The sequence below is a fragment of the Peromyscus californicus genome, unplaced genomic scaffold (genome assembly GCF_007827085.1).
Source record: "Peromyscus californicus insignis strain IS unplaced genomic scaffold, ASM782708v3 Scaffold_12__1_contigs__length_115047231, whole genome shotgun sequence".
Classification (NCBI taxonomy): Eukaryota; Metazoa; Chordata; class Mammalia; order Rodentia; family Cricetidae; genus Peromyscus; species Peromyscus californicus.
This window is the reverse complement of record NW_026294413.1, coordinates 114,470,636-114,496,421: the sequence shown is the minus strand read 5'-3', so window position 1 is coordinate 114,496,421 and position 25,786 is coordinate 114,470,636. Positions and strand designations below refer to the sequence as shown.

Below are 25,786 nucleotides of genomic sequence, written 5' to 3'. Positions count from 1 at the left end.
CACAGGGAGTTTCAACTGAGCAGATGCAATCCAATGCAGGAAGCAGACAACTAATAGACAAAAATTTACAAATTGAGACGAATTTTAGAGGTAAAATGAAGACGGTATAAATATTTAAAATGGGGAGGGAGGGATAGCTCTGATAAGGTAATTTGAAGGGTCATGTGTAGAGTGGAAAAAACATACACAGATTGATGGCAATGGAAAAAAGCAAGTGGCTGGAACCTAGAGAGTGAAGGAGAAAGGAGTTGGAAATAGAGTCAGGGGCTAAATCACATTCTCAATTTAAAAAAATTAAGACTCTTAGACTTGTACATTTAAAAAAATTATTTTGGATGAACCCAGAGGGCTTTTTATCTATGAGGGTTATATTTATTGATACTGAAACTCAAAAAAATTAAAAAACAAAGATAAACATTTGCCGTAAGAGATGATATTATCTTGTCATATATAGTATGCTTTTAAGAGAATGTAGGTGAAAGGCAATGATGTTGAGTGTCATTGAGTATGAGCACAGTGTGACCTCATGGTTTCCTAAGAGCTGCTCTGGAGAAGATCTTGTATGTCCTTGTAGTTTATGGGAGTGAGTCTGTTTTTTCTAAACATAATGGGAGAGCCACTGAAAGACTGTAGAGGACACAAATAGAAACAGAGGCTACTTGAGATATACTGTGGCTTAGAGGTGATGCTGGTACCAACTGGGGTAGTAGCACTAGCTAAGATGTGTTGTGAGGAAGAATGAACAAGACTTAGGGCAGGTTGGAAGTAGAGGTGAGGAAAAGTGAGTGGTCATAGATGACTTCCAATTCTTGAGACTGAATGGGTAAAGGTAGCATTTTCTGCACAGGGAAAAGAGAGGAGGAATTTCAGGTTTGGGACATATGCTGAGAGTTCCATTTTTGGATATATTAAGTTCAGATTGCTTTTGAGGCTTCCAAGGGATGGGCAGTTGGACATTTAAGTGGTACAAAGGGATTTCTGGCCTAAACATAAAGCAGGAGCCATAGACAGAGGAAGATATTGAGGGTCATGTCTGAATGAGGTCGTTTGAGGAAAAGGTGTAGAGAAAAAAGTCCACAGCTGAGGCTTTATGAACCCAGATTATCTTCCTGTGTTGTAAGCAATGAACCCTGCCTCAGGGTGAGGTGAGGTCCTCCTAAGCTGTGAGAATGGATGCTACACAGACTTTGTGACCATGACTTAGTTAATAAGTGCAGTACGTTTCTGGAGAAGAATCCAAAATCTGTGTCTGTGGTGTAATCTGTCCTTGATATCTTTTTAGTCATAAAGTGGCACTGTCCTCTTCCAGCTATAATACCTTTAGAATATTGTGACCAAAGAAGACTCCTTGCTTTTAGTTGTCAGGGGTAAGAAAACACTGGGAGAAAATATATGTTGATTTCAGAAGCCTTTCTTTCCCAGTAGGGTAGGGCCACCTACCATTGAGTCCATTAGGCCATCTTGTGGTTTCGTTTGTTCACATGTGTCTTCTGCTCTGTTCTCTGTCAGGGCCTGTCTGTCTCCAAACTTTAGCAGTGCACTTTCATGAAGAAGGTCCTACTTATATAGATTGCATGGATGGTGGATATTATAGGATGTCTTAGTGTCAGAGATAGAGAGTGGATAGTTATATAGGTACAAGATAGATAGATAAATGAGTTAATGCATGTTATGCTTATATGGTTTAAGGCTGCAGGATGGAACCATGGGTAGATGGTTGGTTGGTTGGAGGGATGGGATGATGACTGGATAGTATAGGGGTGGAGAAAGGATAGATTAGCAAATACAGACATAAATAAATGATTCAGGGAAATAAGATAAATGGATGAACTGATCTGTCAATTAAGCCAGTGGTTCTCAACCTGTGGGTCGCAACCCTTTTGGGGGTTGAACAACCCTTTCACAGGGGTCACCTCAAACCATAGGAAATAATCAGATATTTACATTACAATTCATAACAGTAGCAAAATTATAGTTATGAAGTAGCAATGAAAATAATTTTATGGTTGGGGGTCACTACAATATGAGGAACTGTACTAAAGGGTTACAGCATTAGGAAGATTGAGAACCACTGAATTAAGCAGAGTTGGAAAAGGATAGATGGATGCATGGATACTGGATGAACAGTAGAAAGAAGAAAATATCTGTCATGGAGCACAGTGTTTATTAAATAAACAGTCATTTCCCTCACCTCTGTGCTGCTACTTTCAGAACCTCTGGGATTCTAAAGAGCTGGTTTAGTCAAAAGCAGCCATGGTTCAATATATTAGTGAGCTTTCTATCACTGTGGGAGAATACCTGACAGTGCCGTGGGTTCAGAGGTTTCAGACCGTGGTTACTTGGCCCCTTCATTTTGAGCGTATAGTGAGGCAGAACATCATGGCAGGAAGCATGCAGTAGAGCAGAACTGCTCATCTCATGGTGGACAGGAAGCAGATAAGGATGGAGCCAGGGTCCCAATATATCATTCAATGACCTCTCCAAGTGGGTCCCACCTCCTAAAGCCCACCCCACAGGCTGAAGACGAAGCATTCAGTACATGACCTTTTGAGGAACATAACGCTAGTCTTCCCAACTTTGGTCTGCATAAGACTCCTGAGAAGGTATGTTGAAGGCGTCTAGACCTGTTCTCTGGTGAATGAGAGGAGTGACAGCTATCTTTGTGAACCCTCTGCTTTGACTTAGAGTCCTGAGGCAAGGAACTGCTTTACAATGGCCATAGCCACCTATCTGGGTTAGTAGCCCAGGACCTACCTATATTTGCTACAGCCCTCAGCAAAGAAAACAAAGGCAATGTCAGACAATAATCTGGGCTCTCTGAAACTATGGGGTTCTCACCAGAGTTTTTTTAATAGTTTATTTCTTCTGCTCCTCTTCCTCCTCTTTTTCCTCTTCCTCTTTCAAGAGGGTCTTTTTATGTATTATAGACTATCCTGGAACTCACCAAATAACTAAAGATGAATTTAAACCCTCAATTCTTCTGCCTCTATCTCTAGAGTATTAGGATTATAGGCATGCTGTACCACACCAGGTTTATGTGGTGCTGGAGATGGTCGAAGCTTGGTGCATGCTAGGCCAGTGTTTATAGGATCATCAATCCTGATGGTTCAATCTTGTCTGCGTTTAGATATCATTGAATAATGGCCTGATATTTTGTTTATCCAAATTTTTGTCTTGAATTAAACCAAGAGTTTCTCAAGATGCCATGCTAATGTCTTTAACATAATATGCAGACCTCTGGCTTCGCAGCATTTCCCAAGTTCCTCCCTAATTTTTTATTATTATTATTTTTTAATGTGAAAAGTGTTTTGCCTGTATTTTGTGCACCACATGCATGAAGTGCCTACAGAGGTTAGAGGAGAGCATCAGAGCCCTTGGAACTAGAGTTACAGAGGGTTGTGAGCTTCCTTGTATATGCTGAGAATCAAACCAGGTCTTATGTAAGAGCACTGAGCTATCTCTCCAGCTCAGTTTGTTTTTTAAAGCCTCCCAATTATATTCTACATTCTGGGTATTCACAAGCCCAACCCTCGGCAGTGCTGCCCCAGAGCTATAAGACGCTGGAGGAAGTGGGACTTCTCTTGTTTTCTAACCTTGGATTATTCATCCTCAGATCCTTCAAGGCCTTGTTGATGTTCGCATCCCTCATAACAGCTTCTACTGGAAACGTAAGTAGCCCTGCTCTAGCTTGCGGCTTTGGGGCCAGCTGCCTTGTAGTTTGTAAACCTCTGTACATGTCCTGTTTTCTGGTCCCCTGAAGAGAAGTAATGGCCTGGACTTGAAGCTCTGACTCTTGTGGTACCTATGTTCAGATCCTGCATATACTCACTGTGTTTTTCTTTTCTGACAAGTGTTTTTGGAAATTGTCAGTGAGAAATCCAGATACTCTCTGCATCAGAACATGGACAAGATCAAGGTCCCAACACAGATCATTTGGGGAAAACAGGACCAGGTATGTCATAGGGCCCTGTGGAAAAAAAGCAAGTGGTGATCTTTAAAGTGGGCCTCCCTGGTGGGTTTATTGTGTCAGGTGCCAATGTCTGCTGCCACAATTCTTTAAGCTGAGAACAATGACATTTGACTTTTAACATGAAAGGAAATTTATTTGTTTGTTTATTGAGATAGGTAGCCCAAGCTGACCTTATACATAGGATCTTCCTGGCTTCAAATCTGGGAATCAACAGGGCTGATTCCTCTAGGAACTCTGAGGGAGACTCTCCCCATTTTCCCCCAGCTTCTGTTGCTTGCAACCATCTTTGGTATCCCCTGTCTTATAGATGTATTCCCTGGGCTCTACTTTCATCTTCACATGACATTCTGTGTGTGTGTGTGTGTGTGTGTGTGTGTGTGTGTGTGTGTGTGTGTGTGTGTGTGTGTGTGTGTGTGTGTGAGAGAGAGAGAGAGAGAGAGAGAGAGAGAGAGAGAGAGAGAGAGCGAGAGCAGGCTTCCCTGCTCTCTTATGACATCATCTTAACCAGTTACACCTGCAATGCACTATTCCAAAACAGGCCAATGCTGAGTACTGGAATTAGGACTTCAGCATAAGAATATGGGGACTCCATTCAGCTCATAACCAGCTCTCCAAAGACACACCAAGTTTATTCCCAGAAGTACCTTTGTAACTGCCTCTGAGAAATCATGCCTACCAAAGATTTTTCATAATGTTTAAAGCAAGAGGAGGCAGTGAGAAATGTATAATGCAAACGAATGACAGTGTATTATAAAGGGTACACAAGAATCTTTCATTAAGGAATATTGTAAGAAAAAGATTAAAAACAGGCTTTTTTTCTGATTGTTTTCTGGTGCCATAACAAAATGTCTGAGACTGAGTAATTTAAAAGGACTAGACGTGTAAAGGTTAATGTTTGGTTGGCTGTGAAGTCCATGTGTAGAGTGCCAGCATCTGCCAGCATGTAGTGAGGGGCTTTCTGTTCCATATTTGGTTGAGGACAGCATGATAGTGACATTAATCCATTCCTGAGGGCAGAGATCTCAATGATCTATTAATCCATTTAGGAGGGCAGAAGGATAAAGTTTCCAATGCATGAACTTGTAAGGGACACCTTCAAGCTCGGCAGACCTGAGTTCTGATGCAGCTGAGGAAGTAGAGGAATCTTTACAGAAAGGGAAAGAGACCTCAGGAATAGTGTCTTCCCTTTCTCTGTCTTATTTGCCCTCTCAGCCCCTATCTATGGAGCCCCTGTTCACATCATGATACAGTCATCTCTTGATAGTTCTGGCTCCCCCTCCGGCTTAACCTCCTTGCAGACAGCAACTCTGTCTTTTCTACCTGGTTATCATTGGCAGTGTTGTACTTCTATTACCATATTTCAGAGTCAAACAGGAGGCATGCTAACGGCTTCCATTTACCCCATCTTCCTGACCCCTGCCAGGCCTCAGTGGTAGAAATTGTCCACGACAACACAGTGGCGCATCTAAATCTTTGTGTACTATTTCTCTCCTCCTCTTCCTCTGCAGGTGCTTGATGTGTCTGGAGCAGATATACTGGCCAAGTCCATCGCTAACTGCCAGGTAGAGCTTCTGGAAAATTGTGGCCACTCAGTGGTGATGGAGAGACCCAGGAAGACAGCCAAGCTCATTGTTGATTTTTTAGCTTCTATGCATAACACAGACAACAACAAGAAGCTGAACTGAGGTCCTTGCCACAGCCTGCATTGTTCACACAGCATCTACTCCCATCCCGCAAACTTGATACAGTCACCACTCTCAGGGATCCTGCCCCAAACGCCGTTGGATCACCAATGTCCCTGAGGAAGCCAGTCTCCTGCCCCAGTATTCTTGGTTCCACAGAGCATCAGGGGCCACAAGGAAATCTCCAAGATCTTTTTTCAAAATAGAAACCTAAATGGAACTAAATAAAAAAAAAAAAATACCCAGCCATGAAGCCTACTAGAAGTCTTCAAGTTCATGTCACTGACAAGCTAATGCTAAGCAGCCACCTTAGACCATGATCATGAGTGACATTTTCTTTAAGACATTCCTCACACATTAAACTTGAGATATTTTTTGTTGTTTCAGATATATCCCTTGCATGGTCAGTGGCTCCTATAGAGGAGCTTTAGTCATTTATTGAACTCTTGTTTAGATCTAATTCAAGTTTTGCATAGAGGCCCATGTGTGAATGTAGCCCATTAGCCACAAGACTAGAGAAGAAACAGTAAACTGTGAAAGAGGTTTCTGCCCTAGGTCTATTGTACAGACCTGGAATCTCAGCCACTTGGGAGGCTGAGGCAGGAGGATCCAAGTTCAAGACTTGCCTGAAATATAGAGTGAGTTCAAGGTCAGCCTGAGCTACTCACTAAGACAAAAAAGAAAAAAAATTTAAAAAGAAAAGAAAAAAATGTTTCTATGTTTTTTTTTTGTTTTTTTTTTGTTTTTACATATAGAAACATACATGGAGGGGCATTGTTCTGCCTTAGCCAGCCCTCAAAACTGCTGAAGCAGCAGAAGATGGGCTGATGGGTTTGGGTACCTACAAATCAGATATGTCATGAGTAACCAGAATAAAGAACATCTGATAGGGTGGGTTTCCTAGAAATAATTTATAATTTTTAAAAATAGGACTAATAAAGCAATAATGTTCTAGACTTCTATCTAATCAGACTGGAGTTCCACACCAAGCAGCTCATGGGCATCTTTTCTATTCTGCTGTTCTACTGATAACCCTTGGATGTAAAATACTAGTTTGTTAATGAATTCTGTGAATTCTGTGAACAATAGTGTGATTGAAAAAGTAAGTCCAAACAGCTGTAAAAGTGACTATAATGATGTGAAATAAATTTAATAAGCCTAGGCTGGCAACACACAGGCGCTTTCTATTTCTCAGCCCCTAATGGGGTGCAATATTGATAGATTTTCTGTTCACTTAAAAATGTGTTTATTGCTGGGCGGTGGTGGCGCACGCCTTTAATCCCAGCACTCGGGAGGCAGAGCCAGGCGGATCTCTGTGAGTTCGAGGCCAGCCTGGGCTACCAAGTGAGTTCCAGGACAGGCGCAAAGCTACACAGAGAAACCCTGTCTCGAAAAACCAAAAAAAAAAAAAAAAATGTGTTTATTTCCGGGGACAAGTGAAGAAGACAGAGGTTGATGGTTGATGGCAGGTATCGTCCTTAGTCATTTTTAAGACAGGATCTCTCAGTGGACTTGGAGCTAGCAAAGCCGTAGGCACCCCCTCTCTCATCACCTCGCAGCACAGGATTGCGGGCACATGTTGCTGTGCCGTTTTTCACATGGGTGCTGGGGATCCAAACTCGGGTTCTCAGGCTTGTGTGGTGAGGCTTTTACCAACTGAGCCATCTCTCTGGACCCTAAAATGTATTTCTATTATTTTATATTTACTGTAATTAAGTGGATGTGTCTGTGTCTATGTGGGGGTAGATGCAAGTGCAGATGCTTGTGGAGGCCAGCAGCCACAGGTCCCCTGGAGCTGCAGTTACAGGACATTGTGCCCTGCATGTCATGGGTACTGGGATTCAAACTTGGGTCCTCTGCAAGAGCAGTGTGTGCTGGTAACTGCTGAGCCATTACTCCATCCTAAGTAAAGTAACTGAAATCATTGCTCAAAAGTCATCAATTTTTCCTTTTTTTTTTTTTTTTTTCCCCAAGACAAGGTTTCCCTATGTAACAGTCCTGGCTGGGGCTGGAGAGATGGCTTAGAGGTTAAAGAGCATTGACTGTTCTTCCAGAGGTCCTGAGTTCAATTCCCAGTAACCACATGGTGGCTCACAACCGTCTATAATGAGATCTGGTGCCCTCTTCTGGTGTGCAGGCAAATATGCAGACAGAACACTGTATACATATTAAATAAATAAAGGAATTTAAAAAAATTTTAATTAAGAAACAACAACAAAACAGTCCTGGCTGTCCTGGAACTCACTCTGTAGACCAGGCTGTCCTGGAACTCACAGAGTTAAAAGCGTGTGTCTCTAATGCACAGCAATTTGTTTCTTTTCCTTCACTTCTGTTGTTCATAGCTTAAATGGGAATCCATGGTGTGGTTTGAATATTATCATTAATCAGAGAAGCATGGAGTATAGTTCTTGAAAAGATGTGAAAATGACAACAAGCTTGTGAGATGTAGCCAGTGCACTGATCAGGAAAATGTATAGGTGTAAATGCACACATTAGAAAAGAAAGGCTGAGCCAAGTGGTGGTGGCGCACACCTTTAATCCCAGCACTTGGGAGGCAGAGGCAGGCGGATCTCTGTGAGTTCGAGGCCAGCCTAGGCTACAGAGTGAGTTCCAGGACAGCCAGGACTACACACGGAAACCCTGTCTTGAAAAACCAAAAAGGGGGGAAAAATGTCTGAAAATCAATAAATTAGATCCAGAAGCTTGCGGGGGGAAATAGTAAATCCAACAGTAAAATAAGGGAATAATCCAACTGAAAATAAAATCAGAATCTATTCTGTTTCTCAAAGAAAGTAGATTATTTGACTTTTTCCTGTGAGGAGGGTGACTCTGCACCTAGGTGACAAGAGATGGTTTCCTCTGAATCACTAAAGAGGCCATGGACCTGGGGATCCGTTTCAAAAGCAGCTTTCTGAACACAGGATTTCTTACTGGCAAGGATTAGAAGCATCTGTGAGCCAGCTATTCTGATGTATACTCATGATCCTACAACTTGGAAAGAGGAGGCAGAAAGATCATGAAGCCATAGTAAGACTCCAATCACAGTGGCCCAGGAGAGGGGTCTGCATTGTCATCTGGCAGGATGTGTGCTGTCCACCTCGGCCTGGAAGAACAGCTAGGCAGGCTCTGCAGTGGGCATGACCCCCGCTTCCTGCACTATCAACAGAAAACCTTGTTAGAAGTCAGGAACCAAGAATAAGGGAGTTGTTTTTTTTATAAACACATAAAGTAGGTTTTCTAGGTTCTCTGATGACCCGGCCATGCTGGGAAGTCCCTTGTACTCTTTGTCTTGCCCCCATAATTTTAAGAAGCCTGCTAGTTACTGCCTGCCAGCTACCTCCACACCACCCTGCTGGGCACTCTGCACCTTTGCTGAATCTTTAAAAGAAGAAAGGAATCATTCACCACAGCCCTTCCTGAAGGACTGCCAGGAACTTCTGGGATAAAATGGAAAGCCCCAGGAGACTCAATTCCTCTTCTTGGAGTTGGGACCATCAGAGTTGTTGCAGATTGAGCTTCCTGGGAAAATACAGGAGTCACTGAGGGACAAGCAGTGATCAGAACTTGTTGCCATCAGTCTGGGCTTCTCCAGGATGGGGGTGACAACAGGAATAACATTGGTACCAGGTGACATACGCCAGGTCGATGGTGCTGTCTGTTCAAATCTGTCTTCCACTTGAGCTCCTGTGAGGCCCCTGTATCCCAGGGAGTCATTCCCGCTGCTCTGCCCTGGGGAAGTTCCCAGAAAGCACAGGGGGATTGGAATACCTGCCAGGTGGGGCTGCAGGACTATGGCTGCTGTGTTTGTCCGATCCTTTTTTCTATCTCCTCTCTATGCCTCTCCCGGTATGAGCTACACACAGGCAGTTAGTTACCTCCTAGCCACTGGAACATGGCTCTGCTGAGCTTTCATCTACCTCTCTTGCTGTCACCCCGAAGCCACAGACTAGACTTCCTGGTCAGTTGTCAGGGGTTAAAAAGTAAAAGGCATTTTGAAGGGAAGGGAATGAACAGAGATGGGACAATGGAGATAACTTCAAATTAGCTGCCAAAATTGGAGCAGAGTGGGATGGAGCAGTACTTGGATTACTGATCAAGATCCCTGCTGCCCCATGGCTTTGTGGTTTAGTATCATCCATATTCTCTAGGCTGGTCATAACCAGGGTGTAGGCCTGGCAATTCCTCTGCCTGTGGTGGGAACAAGGGTCTTTAGTCACCATCACTGATCTGAGAGAGGCAGAGGCAAAAGGCAGCTGGACTTTTCTTGCTGAGTCTAGTGGGGATCATTCCTTTCTGAGTTTTTTGATCTTTGGTTCTTAAAGCTCCAATGGGAACCTTGGGCCATGGAGCTCCATTAGGTGATGGGCAGGAAGGATTCTGACAGTCCTAGTGACCCAAGGCCAAAGCTAGCTGGGGCCTATACTCTCATTGATTGTAACATAACTTTTGGAAGGTGACTGCCAAGAGTAGTGTGAGCCTACTTCCATAATTCCTCACCAAGACTATCAGATCTGAATGTTACTCAAATCTAGAACCATCTCCATGTAAAAGGACCATGCACCATATCTCATATAATATCCCAACTCCATGTATGATCCAATTGATACATCCATGTTTCTGCTACCAGTGTAAATTGGATGAGATCTGAAACAAGCTTTCCCTTCACGTTGGTACTGGGTGAGAAGACTGTGCTTCTGTTTTGCGTTTTTGTTTGTTTTTTTCTTTTTTTTTTAAAGATTTATTGATTTTGTATACAGTGTTCTGCCTGCATGCCAGAAGAGGGCACCAGATCTCATTACAGATGGTTGTGAGCCACCATGTGGTTGCTGGGAATTGAACTCAGGACTTCTGGAAGAACAACCAGTCCTCTTAACCACTGAGCCATCTCTCCAGCCCTTTGTTTGTTTCTTAAGTCACAGATAAAGAATGGGAGCCTGCTTTCCAGGTTCCAGCTCTTCTGTTGAGGAGTAGGTGGCACACTAAGGAAGAGAATTTTCCAGCATGGAGAAGAAACAACCTGCACATGGGTATGTGCCACAGCACCCGCTTCCAGGCCATCAGTAGTTTGTCCTAATATTTTTTTCATTTATTTATTTTATGTGCATTAGTGTTATGCCTGCATGTATGTGTAGGGTGTCAGATCTTGGAGTTATAGACATGTGATGCCATGTGGGTGCTGGGAACTGAATCCAGGTCCTCTGTATAAGCAGGTAGTGTTCTTAACCTCTGTGCCATCTTTCCAGCCCTGTCCTAATATTTTAATTATTGATATTAATGATAATTTTATTTTCCCAATGCTAAGAAGAAAGATGCCTATGCCTCATGCATGGTCCCACACTCCCCCATCAATTTTTTGGGATGTCTGCGTACTTGCATACATATATACATACCTATAATCAGAGAGGATCTGCAGATGGTTTGGCAAGCTTTTTTTTTTAAACAAAAACAAAAAGTATAAATGGAGTTATGGTGGGAATTGTTGTTGCCCTTACCCACTTGCCTCTTTTGCCTCTATACATTGGGACTCTTCTAGATCAACCCACAGAGCCCCAGGTTTCTGTAAGGGGAGTGCTGAGTTCTCCAGAGAAAGTTTGGAATGCCCAGGTACACTTGAGAATGAATTTTGAAATTTTAAGAAATTATCTAGTCAGGTACAGCAGCAAAAGTCCATGATTTCAGCTACTTCGGAAGAGGACAAGTTGGAGGCCAGCCTCGACAACTTAGTAACATCCTATCTCAGAACAGAGTTAAAAGAGCTAAGGATGGGGGCTGGAGAGATGGCTCAGCAGTTAAGAACACTGACTGTTCTTCCAGAGGTCCGGAGTTCAATTCCCAGCAACCACATGGTGGTTCACAGCCATCTATAAAATAATGAAATGCTCAATAGCAGAACACTTGTCCTGTGAGACTCTGGAAGAGAGGAAGAGGATTGAGGATTGAGGATGGGGGTGGGGGTGGGAGGGTGGGAGGTGGGGGGATGTTAGCATTAAGGCATCTTCACTGGCCTGCCCTTGGGGACCTGGCAGGATACCTGGCATGTACATGCACTTGCTAGTACTCAGGCTACACTGGTCTGCTCAGGGTCCTGACAGAATCATCAGCAGCAGCTATGATGCTACACAGAGCTCTCCCTATGCGCATGCACTATGTCCCCTTATAACAGGCAAGCCTGACAGAATACACCATCAGCTATGATGCTACACAGAGCTCTCCCTATGTGCATGCACTATGTCCCCTTATAATAGGCAAGCCCCTCCCATTTTCTGCCCCTTCTCTCTTCAGCTCTGAATAAACCTCCCATGTGAGTTCTATTGCATGGTGTGACTCTCTCTCTCCCACCAGTAAATTACAACATTGGTGCATCCTGCCCACGGGCAGTCTGAGGCACACCAGGACCCTGGAACTAGGCCACCTGTGACAGCCTCACTTTTCCAGCTGGCCGATCAACACTGGCAATGACTGGTAAGTTCCCCTTCTCGAGGTCCATGTAAATGCTTCCCTGGACCCATGGGAGTGATCGTTGAGTATCTGGCACCCCTCTGGTGTACTTGGAGGTGGGGGAACACCCAACCATGGCCTTCAAGGCTACAGTTGACCACCTTCATTGTCAACCACCCTTGGCCATTTCCTACAAGTGAGGCTTTGTCTCTTGGGTGTGGTTTCTTGCCTTTTGGCCCTGCCTGCAAGCCCTGGTACCAGGCAACCACATGTCTCTGGCTTAGAGCCTGCAGCCCCTGTCCTTGCATGATGATGTACAAGACAGCTTGTGCCTTACTCAGCCCTTGGCCCCTGTTCTTTGTGTGATGACACACTGGGCAGCTTGTGCCTTCTTAATCTGATCCTCCATGAATTCCTGGGATGCTGGGGATTCCAGGCCTTTGGATCTTATTTTTCTGCCTCACTCATGGGAACTGTGCCTAGCACTATAAGTCCAAGCTCTTCCCCAGGATGTCTTTTGGAAAATCTCAGACCTCTATACTTAGCACCCAACCCCAAAGGGCTTCTAAACTTTTCCAGCTTTGCAGTCAGATCTGGCCCCAGTAACCCTTAGATATCTGGCACAGCCATATCTGATGAGAATGGCAAAAGTCATAAGGCCAGCACAGCTGCTTGACAAAGATCCAGCAAAGCTGAGCCACATGATGGCTGCCATGTCACCTTTGGTTTTCATCTCCACCTATTGCATACTTGGGAGACTTTTAATATTTGTACAATTTTGGGATATTAGATTGATGGGAAGTTTCTTATGAAGCATTTATGCCTTCTAATAATAGGAATACTGCTTCTAAGATTCCCCAGGAAAGTCCTGAACATATTACCCCTTCTGCTTTTAGGGAGATATCCTTATCTACTTGAAGGTCTTCCTTGTGCCTTGGAGGTTGTGACACACATAAAGAAGCCAGAGGTCTTTTTATGAGGCTAGGAGACATTCTGAAACATCTGTCCCTGTACTTACACAGGAACAAAATATTCAAAACAAAGTAAACTCAAAAAAGTAAACAAGATTCCGGTGGGCTAGAGGAGTTGGCCACAGATCAGATTGCAAGCCTCTTCCCACTATACACTCAGGCGATTATGTGGCATATACAGCAATGAAGTTAGATTAACAGAAGTTACCTCTGTTTTACACAGGGACTTCTATCAATGAGCAAAGAATGGAGTGGAAAGATGATAAAAGAATGAGATGTTAGGACCTCCCTTTCTTAGAAAAGTAAGCACATACAGAGCCACTGTAGTGTCATATGACCAAGGTACAACAGAATGCTAGGATTAAACATATAGACAAATTCTATAAAGATATAAACATTGTATTATGCCAGAATTTGAGTAATAACTACAGTAGCTTTGGCCTGAAACTTTTCTTGGGCACTCTGCCATTAATATACACTGCTTGGACATGGGAATAGCCTGGGCTGGCTTAAAGATTTTGTTTTGGTCTAGCATCCCTGGAGCAACCAGAGCTACCAGCCTGAAAACAGGCTGTCATATGCTTCTAGATTCTTAAAAATTGGGTTATAGGGTTAATGAGTAAAAATGATACCTCTGCTTATTAATGATGTCAAAACTTGAGGGAAATGATTGGAAATGATAACTTTCTTCTGTCATAGTTTATTAATGATGACTAAAAAATGAGCAAGAGGAAATGAAACACATGTCCAAAAACAAAAATGATATGATTTATGTTTTGGAACAATATGAATCTATCCCTGCTTACTGAATTCTGTATATATAAAGAAGCACTCTGGCTGCTAGTCAGTCACGCTGCAAGATTCTCAACCACCATGGCCTGGCTTACCTCCTTCCCTTGCCAATTCCTTACATCCTCTGCTGGGACCTGCTCACCACTGGGGATGGCTCCCGGCAGATATCAATCCAAATGGTTGCTTACCAGCACCCTATATCCTGATATTTTATGGGAACTTTGCAACTTCTGCCAGTGACTGGATATATGGAAAGGGGTACCCTATGTCCAAGCTTTCTCATATTTTCTCTCCAAGCCCTTGCTCTGTCCTTTCTTCCGGTTTCTTTACTCAGCTCCTAGAGCTATGAAGCCTGTTAAGGTACATGTCCCCTTTTCACTAAGTAAACTCTCAAATAGAAGAAAACAGAACTGGGATCTTATACTTCTAACTCAGCTTCTTTCGTTAAAGAATTCCAATGTTAGTTTCTGATGCAGTGGCATCAGCCTGCCTCATATGCCAAAGCAGTTCCATCATCACCTGTCTCCAGGTCCCTTTCCACTACCAGCTATGTGATATGTGCACCCTTTAAAAGTGCCCGTCAGGAAGAGCTCACTCTCTTTGCTTCTTCTGTTGCCTCTTACTCCTCTCTTTGTCTCTAATTTCCTCTCTTTCCTCTCTTGTCTGTCTGCCTCTCTCAAGTCCCTACTCCAATGTGGCCTTTCATGCTTTCACTCTTCTGCTCTCCTTCCCTTAAACCTCTTGCACTAACTCTGTTGCATGTGGCATGTTTGCTTAGTGGCGTACCTTGTCAGGGTCCCCCAAAGGTACCCGCTTCATGCAGGGACTCTACCCACCTGCTCTACCCATAACAGATCCACTGTCTTCCACCTGCAACACATCTCTCATGTTCACTGATGGCTTTGCCTTCATCCCAATACTGGCAATTGGGTCTCTGGTGGGACTACCTGTCTCTGACCATTCCCTTGGATGTGAGGCTTCCTTTCTCCAGCATTCATTGTGCCCACTCAAATCTTCCTCTACCTCATCCTTGGGAACTGTGTCACATACATCCTCACTCCCATTGGGATGCCTTTTGGAGACCCACTGACCACTCCTTTCAAACCAAATCTGGCCTCAGTATTCGTTGGACCAGGCAGTAGGGGAACAGAGAAAAAAGTCTCCATTTTCCTTCTTTTTCTTTGTCCCAAGGCCTGCTTGTATTTGTCTGCTCTCCCTCTCTAAATGTCCTGTCTATGTTTGCTGCAATGCAGGAGTCAGAGATGGAGAAGCCAGCTTTGTCTTCCTTAGCACACACCAGTTTTCCCTTTCTTTAATTTATTCAACTCCTGATTAGTGTGTGTGTGTGTGTGTGTGTGTGTGTGTGTGTGTGTGTGTGTGTGTGTGCACGTATGTGACTTGGATCTAACTCTACATGTGTGAATGTAAGCTCTGTGTTTCACTCTTCATGTATGTGTATGTAACCTGGATTCAACTCTGTGTATATGTGCGTGTAACTATTGTTTAGGACAACATGTTTTAAAGAGCAACCACGTGGCTCTCTTCCATCTTGGCTGGTGACTTCATCATGATCTAGGCAGCCACACGGCTGGCAGCCATCTTTACTAAGGTAAAGAGTATACTTCCTAGTCCTAATACGCTCTCTGTTCACGGTATCTCTCTTTAGACTAAGAAAGGAACAAGTCTCAAATATTTTGGGTTGGTATGGACTTTTCTCTGATGATAAAAATATATGGTTAGATTTGTTACAATATACTGTATATGTGATTCAACTCTGGTTTAGAATATATTCTATATGGTGATAAAAAATTTAAGGTTATAAAGGTCTTTCAGATTTACAAATGCTAATTTAGAAATTTGCACTTAAGACTTATGTCTTTGCCAAATGTTCAACACCAAGCATCTAGGGAACTTAGATAAGTGGTAACATATGTTTGGTAAATAAGGTATTTGATAAATAAAATACATATTCTATAATGGAGTTTCTGGTCCCCCAAGAGGGTCCTTTCCCAGGTTTGGGCAGAGGGCCCCATGGCTTGTCAAAGGCAATGCTGGCCTCTGGGCCAGTCAGTCCCTGCTCATGGGTCCCACCCCAACTCCTAAGTCCCCTTTTCTCCTGTTCCCATTTTGCCCTGAGGAATCTTTCCCCTGTCACTTTTCCTTGTCTTCTTAGGAGACAGCCTTGGTACAAACTTGTTCTGTTTTTACCCACAGAATGACTATTTTGGTTTCTTTACTGAGCCCATTATCTATGATTAAAAAGTTTTATTTTGGGCCGGGTGGTGGTGGCACACGCCTTTAATCCCAGCACCCAGGAGGCAGAGGCAGGTGGATCTCTGAGTTTGAGGCCAGCCTGGTCTACAGAGTGAGATCCAGGAAAGGCACAAAGCTACACAGAGAAACCCTGTCTCATAAAACCAAAAAAAAAAAAAAAAAAAGTTTTATTTTGATATTTATTCTGACAGGAGTGGAATGTAAAGTCCTAGTCTTATGAAAGCTCCTAACTTATTGTACACTGTTAAGGAATACAAGTTAATAGATAGTCACTTTATAAATGATCAAATTCTTTAATTATAGTCATGCTAAGTACTAATATAATTAATTATAGGGATAAGCCTTGCTTAGTCCCCTGTACATGTTTTCAAAGTTAAACTTAAAACAAATAACTAGAAACAAAGTTTGTCTATTCAGATATACCTAATAGATAGACCGTCCTCAAATGCTTCAGAGATCGGCAGAATATGGCATTTTAAATGTCTAATTAAAATGCTTTTCATGTTAGAGAGACATGCCAGCTCCTGGCAGCAACCCAAAGCAGATGGATGGACAGAGAAGAACCCATACCTGGAAGCTTGCTTCAAATGTGACAATGCCAGCCAATGGGCAAAACTGCCCTTCACATCAACTGCTGCCAAAGCCCTGCCCAGACTGGACAACAGGACACTGGGGAACTGATTGTCTCGATCTGCGTAGACTAGGTGGGCTGGTCCCCTCACAAGTTCCTACTCCACAGGAAAGTCTGTCGGATCTCTGAGCCTGGTACCCAAAGACTGATGCTGCCCTGAGAAGTCTGCCCCCCAATGACCACAGAGGACCCTGGGGTGGCTGTCTAGGTAGCTGGTAAGTCTCTGCCATTTTTAATAGATTTGGAAGCTGCTTTGTCTGCACTTCTGCTTACTCAGGTAAAATTTCCTTCTCAGAAGTCTGATGGTGTTTGACAACTAGGCTAGAGATAGCCTTGTCAGTTTAACAGCAGCAACCAAGCCTTCAACTGCCTTCTCAGTTCTCTTTGTAAAATTCAGGCCACAGGCCTCTCTCTCCTTTAGGATTTTACCACCACTCCAGCTACATGGCCACACATGCGCAGTTCAGCAGCTAAGTAAGGGGTCTTGTGTCTTACATCATCAGTGTGCGCTGGCGATTACATACGCACAGCATGGTCACACAATCAGTGCATGCATGGCATAGCTCTGTAAGCCCACCTGTGCATGTTCACGGGAATCCTTAAAAAGCTGGACACAAACTCCTCCTTCTTCCTCTCTGTTCTCTCTTCCCCCCACTATCTCTATCTTTCTCTCTTTCTGCACATGCTTCTTCCCCAGGCCTGGTTCTTTTTGTTTCCTCCCCCCAACCCCACCCCCACGCCCGCCCCCAATAAAGCTCTGATACTGGGTTTTGTCGTGGCTTGTTCCTCATGACCTTTCCGCATGGTAACCAGGGCCACTTATCATTTTTAAAACAACACTGTGTCCTAGAGCTACTATGAGGTCCAGACATAGTTTACCTTGTTACCAGACTCAGAAAAGAGATAAACTCACAGAACAGATTTCAATGCAACATTTTACCATTCCTTTATTGTTTCTTGGTCCTAATGGCACCCTCAGGGGAGGGGTTAGAAGGCATATCATCAACAACATAGACACTGGGAATCAGTTGAAGGCAAACAGTAGACACCATTATTCAGTAATGGGGAAGGCCTTTTATACCCTCCTCCCAACACTCAGGCTGTGTCCCAATCTGGTGGCATTGCATCATCATCCCTCACTGACTGGGCATGATCAGGAACTCTGACAGCAACAGGAACTCTGGCAGCACCTGTTGCTAGACCTGCAGGCAGACTCCACGTTGGCTCATAAGGCAGTACGTTATGTGCGTGCCTTGGCAACTTGTTTGAGTAAATTCCCTTGACCCAATGGGCCTGTCCTACTATATTTTATTTAAGAAACTCACTTTCCAGTGACTGTTCTCAGTAATCACCCACCTGTATCTCTTGGTGAATTAGATAGGTGTTTCAAGGTACAAAGTTAATGTGAGGATATGAAAGCTTAAGATGTGAGGATCTAAGAATGCTTTAGGGTCTAAGAAAGTGACTTAAGGTATGTAAATGCAAGTTAAGAAGTTCTGAGAGTGAAAAAAAGGCTTAAGTGGTGATAAGAAAGTGATTTAAGGTATATAAAAAATGAAATGTTTCAGATTTCTTTCCCTCACCATGCTACTGTTATATTAAGACATTAATTAATTTAACTGTTATATTAAGACATTAGTTAATTTAACATTAATCTATGAAATTATGATAAGCTATTAATCTAGCTCTGGAAGAGTACAAACTACTACTATTATTATAGCAACAACCTCAGGTTTTAAATTCCCTTTGGTTATTTTCTAACTATAGACTTAAAAGGTGCTTTTCATTGTGCTAAAAACATCTTGTCACAGTTTTCCAGATAGAAGAAAGAGTGTTAATGCTTTCAATCAGAATCATTTCTGGGTCCTCTATGACCCAAAGGTGTGAGTATGCTGCTGTCTATACAATGTAAATTTCAATACAGATTATAAACAGTAGGAATGCTAATGTGTCTAAAGCTTATCTCTGCAAACTCAAAAATTCTTGTAAGCTCCAGGGAGGCGATTTGGATCCACCTCAAACAGATCAGATGCACTCCAGATAAGTACTGTCAGTCATCAGCCTAACCCCCACCTTTCCCTGATCTTGGGACTCCCTTCCCTTAATTACCAGGACCTAAGAAAAATTTTTTTCCTCCTAAACTTAACTTTATCTTTTGTCCTACCAGTATCTTGCAAGGTTCAAGCCGTGTCAGACAGTCCCACAGAGCCTGGACAGCAGTAAAACAACCAGCTATCCCAGGACGTTATCTCAGCATCCCAGGTTTCTCAGGTCCCCCAAAGATGACCAAGGTCCGTAGGAAGCAGTCTCAAGAACCCAGTACCCTCATTCCTGCCTCACCGGTTACCCCTTTCTAATTTCTCACCTTTTTATAATAAACAAAAGGAAGAAATGTTAGCATCCAGGCATCTGCACTGGCCTGCCCTTGGGACCTGGCAGGATACATCATCAGCTACAGCCACTCCCTGTGTGCACGCACTTGCTAGTACTCAGGCATCTACACTGGTCTGCTCAGGGTCCTGACAGAATCATCATCAGCTTTGCCGCTATAAAGAGCTCTCCCTATGAGCATTTGCTATGTCCCCTTATAATAAGCAAGCCCTTCCCATCTTCTGCCCCTTCTCTCCTTAGCTCTTGACCCCAGAGGCCGCCTCTGCATCCCCTTCCCTTCTCTCCCAATAAACCTCCTGTGTAAGTTCTGTTGTACGCCACTAAACTACAACATGGGTGGTTAAGGAGGAGTTGGGGTGGATCCAAGAGGACCTGCCCCCAGAAGCAATCTGCTTCAGTACAGGGTGGTTAGATTCTCCTTTACTGAGGTCTGGAGGGTTGTTTTTTGAAGGGACTCTAGCCAACCCTGGCCTTGCAAACATAGCTCAGGCAGGCCTTGCCCTTCTCGCATTCCTCTGCCTTGCTAAAAACCATTAGATTACTCCTAAACTAGCCACCAAGGTCTATCCCCTTATTTGGCCATTTCCTCTTCCTGAGGCTAATTACCAAGGTCCAGCTATCAAAGTATTGAAATCCAGCAATCAAAAGCCTCCTTTGGTTCACCTAATTAACATGCCCAACTAAAATTAAATGACTCATCCTAACACAGGGTTTCCCCTTTCACCTTTATAAACTGCCATTTTCCTAGATGCCAAGCCTGTCTCCTCTCTATCCAGAGGCGGTCCTTCGTCCCCACTGGGACAAATATCCCTGCCCCTTTCCTTCATTCTCTTTCCCTTCTCCCTGGTTCTCTCTCCTGTGTTTGTCTCTGCCTTGCCCTCTGTCCCTCTGGGGCAAATAAATCTCCTTTGTGCTGAGAATTTGTCCTTGGAGGTCCTGAGTCCATACTTTTCCTTTCAGTTTTAATTTTTCAGGGGAAGTCTCCCTCCCCTCATCATTTAGAAGCTTTCAATGAAGCTGGCCAAGACACAAAGTGCTTGACTTTGGTGCCAGTGGGCACATGTCAAGGGAAGGGTCAGGACAGTGGGGAGGGCACTAATGTAGAGACCAAACCATGCCCCCGGGTGGTGGAGGTGTGTGGACCTGCAGTTCTGGGTCAGAGCTTCTGTTGACTGTGGTCTGCTGAGCTGCTCCCAGAATCCCTGCCTTCCCCTTTAGTAACCTTTGAGCTGCAACCCTGCTGTACACTAGCTGCTGGCTCAGCTGACTGAAAGGCTGCAACCAGCCTCCTCTCACCTCCTGTGGCTGCTGGGGAAAGCAAAGAGTGTCCATGAAATTTTAATGGCAGATGAGCAATGAATACATTTTTAATAAAAGGATCTAATTTGTGTCCTAATGGTTGTTTATTTGGAATTCGGATTTAACTGGGCAAACTGGTATCCTGGTTTTTGTTGTTTTGTGTGGTGTGTGCATGCATGTGTGTGTATGTGTGTGTGTGTGTGTGTGTGTGCACTCAAACTCTCACACACACATGTGTAGAGGTTAGAGGAAGCCACTGGGTGGGTGGGTTTTTTTTTTGTTGTTGTTTTTTTTTTTTTGTGTGACAGGGTTTCTCTGTGTAGCTTTGTGCCTTTTCCTGGATCTTGCTCTGTAGACCAGGCTGGCCTCGAACTCACAAAGATCCACCTGCCTCTGCCTCCCGAGTGCTGGGATTAAAGGCGTGCACCACCACCGCCCGGCTGGGTGGGTGTTTTGCTGTATCACTCCATGCAGTATTCTCTTGAGACAGGCCTCACTCAATCCAAACTTTACATTTACACCAGACTGGCTGACCAGTAAGCTGCCGGGATCTGCTGCTTCTTTTCATCCCCCAGGTGCATGTGTGAAAATACCTGACTTTTACCTGAGGGAACTCACGTTGCTTCGCACTGAACTATCTCAGCCTAAACTTCACAAATTCTTCAAGACAGGGTTTCTTTGTGTATACTGGGTTGGCCTTGAACTCACAGAGATCTATCTGCCTCTGCCTCTCCAGTGCTGGGATTAAAGGTATGTACCAACACTACCTGACCCACAAATTCTTTTTTTGTTGCTTGGTTTTGGCTTTCAGTTTGGGTTAGGGAGGTGAGACACAGTGAACTAGGTAGCCCAAGCTGGCTTCAAAGTTTCCATGTTCCTGCCTCAGCTGTATGAGTTCTCAGATCATATAGGCATACACCACCATATGATGAATCCTTATTTTCATTTGCTGCAGCTGGAAGCCAGTGGCCAAGGAGAAGGAAGACTCGATCTTCCTTTGGGATTGCCTTAAAGATTGCAAGTCCTTTGTCCTCCAGGGCTCCCTGTGTGGTACAGGTATAGCTTCAGACTTCAGCTGAACTCACCTTCTTGCTTTCTACCTGCCAATCCCTGCTTCCCTCCTCTTTACAAGACTCTACATGGGACACAGGTAAGTGTTTTTCAGTTCTTGATTGGAGATGATCCCCAGGGTTTCCTTGAAGGAGCAGCTCCTTGCCTGGCCATCCATGTGAAGGGACAGACTCCAAATGGAGTCTTCTGCGGCGTTTTCTGCATTTGTGACAGGTGACAACAGTCCCATTAGTGGCACTACAGTGTCACTGTATGACACGAACGGCATAATGTGAGCCAGCTGTCTGGAACTTGGCAGAGCTCCTTAAAATGAAATGGAAATGATGGCTGCAGTTGAAAGCTTTTAGCTTCTGATCATTTTGACCTTTGTCCTGTCTTCAAAGAATCTGCTGACACAGGCCATGATTCCCATTGGGTGGGTGGACAGTTGTGGAATAGATTTCCCCTTGGGTACTGTAGAAAATCTAGTTGGTACTGATTAGCAAGACAGGGAAGGGAGAGCAGAGAAATGAAGTATAAACTGAACTCTTGGTCTCTGCTACTTTAGTCCATTCTTGAAAAAAAAAGTGCATTAATGTATAATAATAAATAGTGCAGAGGACCACGGTTCAATTCCAAGCACCCACATGGCAGTTCATAACTGTCTGTAACTCCATTTCCAGGGGATCTGGCACTCTTACACAGACATACACGCAGGCAAAACACCAATGCACATAAAAAAAAAGTTCCACTAGAACAATGCCAGGATGCCTACAATCAAAACACTGTGCTGGTTTGATTTATGTCAGCTCGACACAAGCTATAGTTATAGGAAACCTCAATTGAGAAAATACCTCCATAAGATTGGGCTGTGAGCTGGGCAGTGGTGGTGCACACCTTTAATCCCAGCACTCGGGAGGCAGAGGCAGGTAGATCTCTGTGAGTTCAAGGTCAGTTTGGTCTACAAATCAATCAAATTCCAGGATAGCCAGGGATGTTATATAGAGAAACCCTATCTCAAAAAAACAAAACAAAACACACACACACACACCCCAAAACAACAACAACAAAAACAAGAAAGATCCAGCTGTGGGCAAGCCTATAGAGCACTTTCTTAATTATAGATTGATGGTGGAGAGCCCAGCCCACTGTGGTTGGTGCCATCCCTGGACTGGTGGTCCTGGGTTCTATAAGAAAGTAGACTGAGTAAGCCAGTAAGCAGAACTCCTCCATGGCTTCTGCATCAGCTCCTGCCTCCAGGTTCCTGTCCTGTTTGAGTTCCTATCCTGACTTTCTTCAGTGATGGATTATGGTGTGGAAGTATAAGCCAAATAAACCCTTTCCTCCCCAACTTGCTTTTGGTCATGGTGTTTCATCACAGAAACAGTAACCCTACCTAAGATAGTAACTATACTTACTTTGTTGTTTTGGAAAGGACTGAGAATGGCTTACAAAGATGTGTAAGATTCTACAACACAAAGTGAAATATAAGTTAAACATAAGTGAAGAAGAATAAAGACAAAGAAATAGGATAGACTGAGAGCTGTAGTGGTTGAGTTAAAAGATAAATGTGTTCCATGAAATCCTGCATGCCACCATGTGCTAGGTGACCAAATGGTAATTGACTTAGTATGTACAGTAAAACATAGATCCTTTGTAAGTGGCCAACAATCTGAGAAAGCCATTATCAGACTCATAATCCATAGTGTCTGTTAAATATGCACCAGGTTCTTACATGATACCTAATCCTTTTGCTGCCAAGATGAGAAAAACTTCAAAAAAGAGCACCACCTCCTGACAAGCATGCTGGTTGCAACAAATCAAAAATTAGTTTTCACCAATGTCCTTGTACCAAATAGCAATTCGGTATTGAACTTGGCACAGTCTTTCTCTAACAACTGGGAGGAACCTTCCTAGCAGTTGATGAAAATTATCTTTGCAAGGAAGTTCTTAGAAAAGATGGCAATATCCTTAGGAATGTGCTTTTCTATTTTAAAAACTTACACTCATTTTTTAAAATTTTCTGTGTGTGTGTGTGTGTGTGTGTGTGTGTGTGTGTGTGTGTGTGTGTGTGCACAAAGACATACACACATATAGCATCTGGAGGTCAAAGGACAGCTTTCTTTCCTTTTACCATATGGGTACCAGATATAGAACTCAGGTTTTTGAGCCTGTCAGTTTTGCCAGCTCCCTTGTGTGTTTTGATTTAAAGTGATGCTACACTTAAATGTTCAAGAGAGAAAACCCCACACCAAACTTGTGGGAAGAAATTTAAGACATTCAAACAGGGTTTTGCAGGTGGTTTTCCTGTTACTGCCAAGCCTGCTGCCTCTTGAAAGGGAGAGAGGAGGGGGGGAAAGAAGAGGAATGAAAACTCAAACAGTCATGTCAGCACATGACTGTAACGTTGGTATTAGGGGGATGAATTAAAAATTTGAGGCTGGCTTTGGCTAAATGGTAAATTCAAGGCTAGCAGGGATTACATAGCAAGATCCTGTCTCAGAAAATGGAGAGGGGAGAAGGGAGGGAAAGATGGAGAGGGGAGGAAGGGAGAAAGAGATGGAAAGAGAGGGCACCTTTTGAGAGGCAAGTAGCTAGCTGAGGAGGTTTTCCTTGCTTTTTCCTTTAATATCATCTGAAAGGATACATCATAGTACCCAGGAAGAAAATAAAATTTCATTGAAAAAAAAAAAAAAAAACAACCAGTAATCTCTTTCCTTTTCAACTCTGGATTAACAAGAGAGCCCTGACAGAATTCAAGCATCAGGAGGCATTGCTTTTCAAGATTTTTGTGCAAAAGTGAAATTTTTCCTCACAACTCCTCAAGGAAGTTGCTAATGATCTATCTTTACAAGAAGTGAAGAAGCTGGATCTGTGGCAGAGAATGGATTCCAAGTCAGTTCTGGCAACTTCCAAAATCCGAACTTTCTCCCCCCCCCCCCCAAGACAAGGTTTCTCTGTGTAGTTTTGGTGCCTGTCCTGGATCTCACGCTGTAGACCAGGCTGGCCTCGAACTCACAGAGATCCGCCTGGCTCTGCCTCCTGAGTGCTGGGATTAAAGATGTGCGCCACCACCACCCGGCCGAACTTTTTGAAGAAAGAAAATGTCACTATCTGGGGTCTGTGTTAGTCTCCTCCACTTATTCCCCATCTGAAATGAGTCCTATTTCCTCTGAGGATAGGAGAGGAAGCAGAAGCCACATGACTACAGAGTATGGCCAAGACAGGAATGACAGAGCTTTAGGAAACAACAAATATTAGGTTCTTTTCTCAATTATAGAAAAGGCCCCAACTGATCTAGGCACTGGCTTGGCTATGCAAGGCATAGCTTTACCTTCACTGCCTTGACCAGCTCAGGCCAAATCAAAACTCCTTCTAGTAAATACAAGCTGATCGATCACTAGTACCAAGGACTGCAGTTCAGTGATGAACCATCATACAAGTTCCCATACTCAAAGATCACCTCATACTCCAGCTGGTTTAAGATGGTGTAGTCTGGACATCACTGGCCAAAGCAGATAATCTGTAATACCACTTGTAACCATGATCTGGGACAAATAACTTTGCCTTTCCCTCTGCCTCACTCAGTTCTACTTCTGTGAAATGGGGACTATTGCAATTATAGCCACCTCAAGGTTGTTTGAGGGTTCCATTAGATAACTTACGTAAAATCTTTTGTACAGTGCCTGGCACAAAGTAAATATTAGTTGCTATTGTTACTGTTAAATACACACTGTATGTCACACGTATAGGGAGACCATATCTTATTCTCCTAAACTCCCAGCACCCAGAACAGTGGCTAGCACATAATGGATTCTGAACAAATTCTTGGTGAGTAAATGCAGAAGTGGAGTAACTTACATCTGGATATAGGAGCAAGCCGGATCTTTCCATGTCAATACAGAACATCTACTGCGTGCTAGGAGTCACAAAGGGACATTAACAGTGGATCTCGTCCTTAGTGCCTGAAAGATGTTCTTGAAAGAGGCCAAGGGTTGGATTTAGCTTAGTGGTAGAGGATTTGCTTAGTATAGATTTGGCGATGGTTTTGATCCCTTGCACAGTACAAAAGAAAACAAAACAAAAAAAGCCCCAAAAAACAAAAAACAGAATAATCCAGGAGAGATGTTTGACATAACCTGTTGCGAATGAATTAAATAAATAAAAGACCACGAAGATTATCCGGGCCTAATAGTATGTCACAAACGCAGGTCCCGAAAGTGGACGATAGGGGGCGCTGAACCCGTCGACCTCAGCCCCGCTGTGCAACAAGTCTAGTGACCGACGC

At 43.6% G+C, this 25,786-nt stretch overlaps 1 protein-coding gene across 7 annotated transcripts in view; it reads left to right on the top strand.

Annotated features, from left to right (window-relative positions):
• Positions 1-6,826, top strand: part of Abhd6 (abhydrolase domain containing 6, acylglycerol lipase) — a 45,291-nt gene extending 38,465 nt beyond the window's left edge. For all 7 annotated transcript variants that reach the window (XM_052734190.1, XM_052734187.1, XM_052734188.1 and 4 more), the window contains 3 exons: positions 3,614-3,668; positions 3,852-3,952; positions 5,479-6,826. In XM_052734190.1, coding sequence (XP_052590150.1) covers positions 3,614-3,668; positions 3,852-3,952; positions 5,479-5,655 — 333 coding nt within the window. In that variant the 3' untranslated portion in view covers positions 5,656-6,826. The remainder of the gene's footprint in view (positions 1-3,613; positions 3,669-3,851; positions 3,953-5,478) is intronic.
• Positions 6,827-25,786: the final 18,960 nt, after the last annotated feature.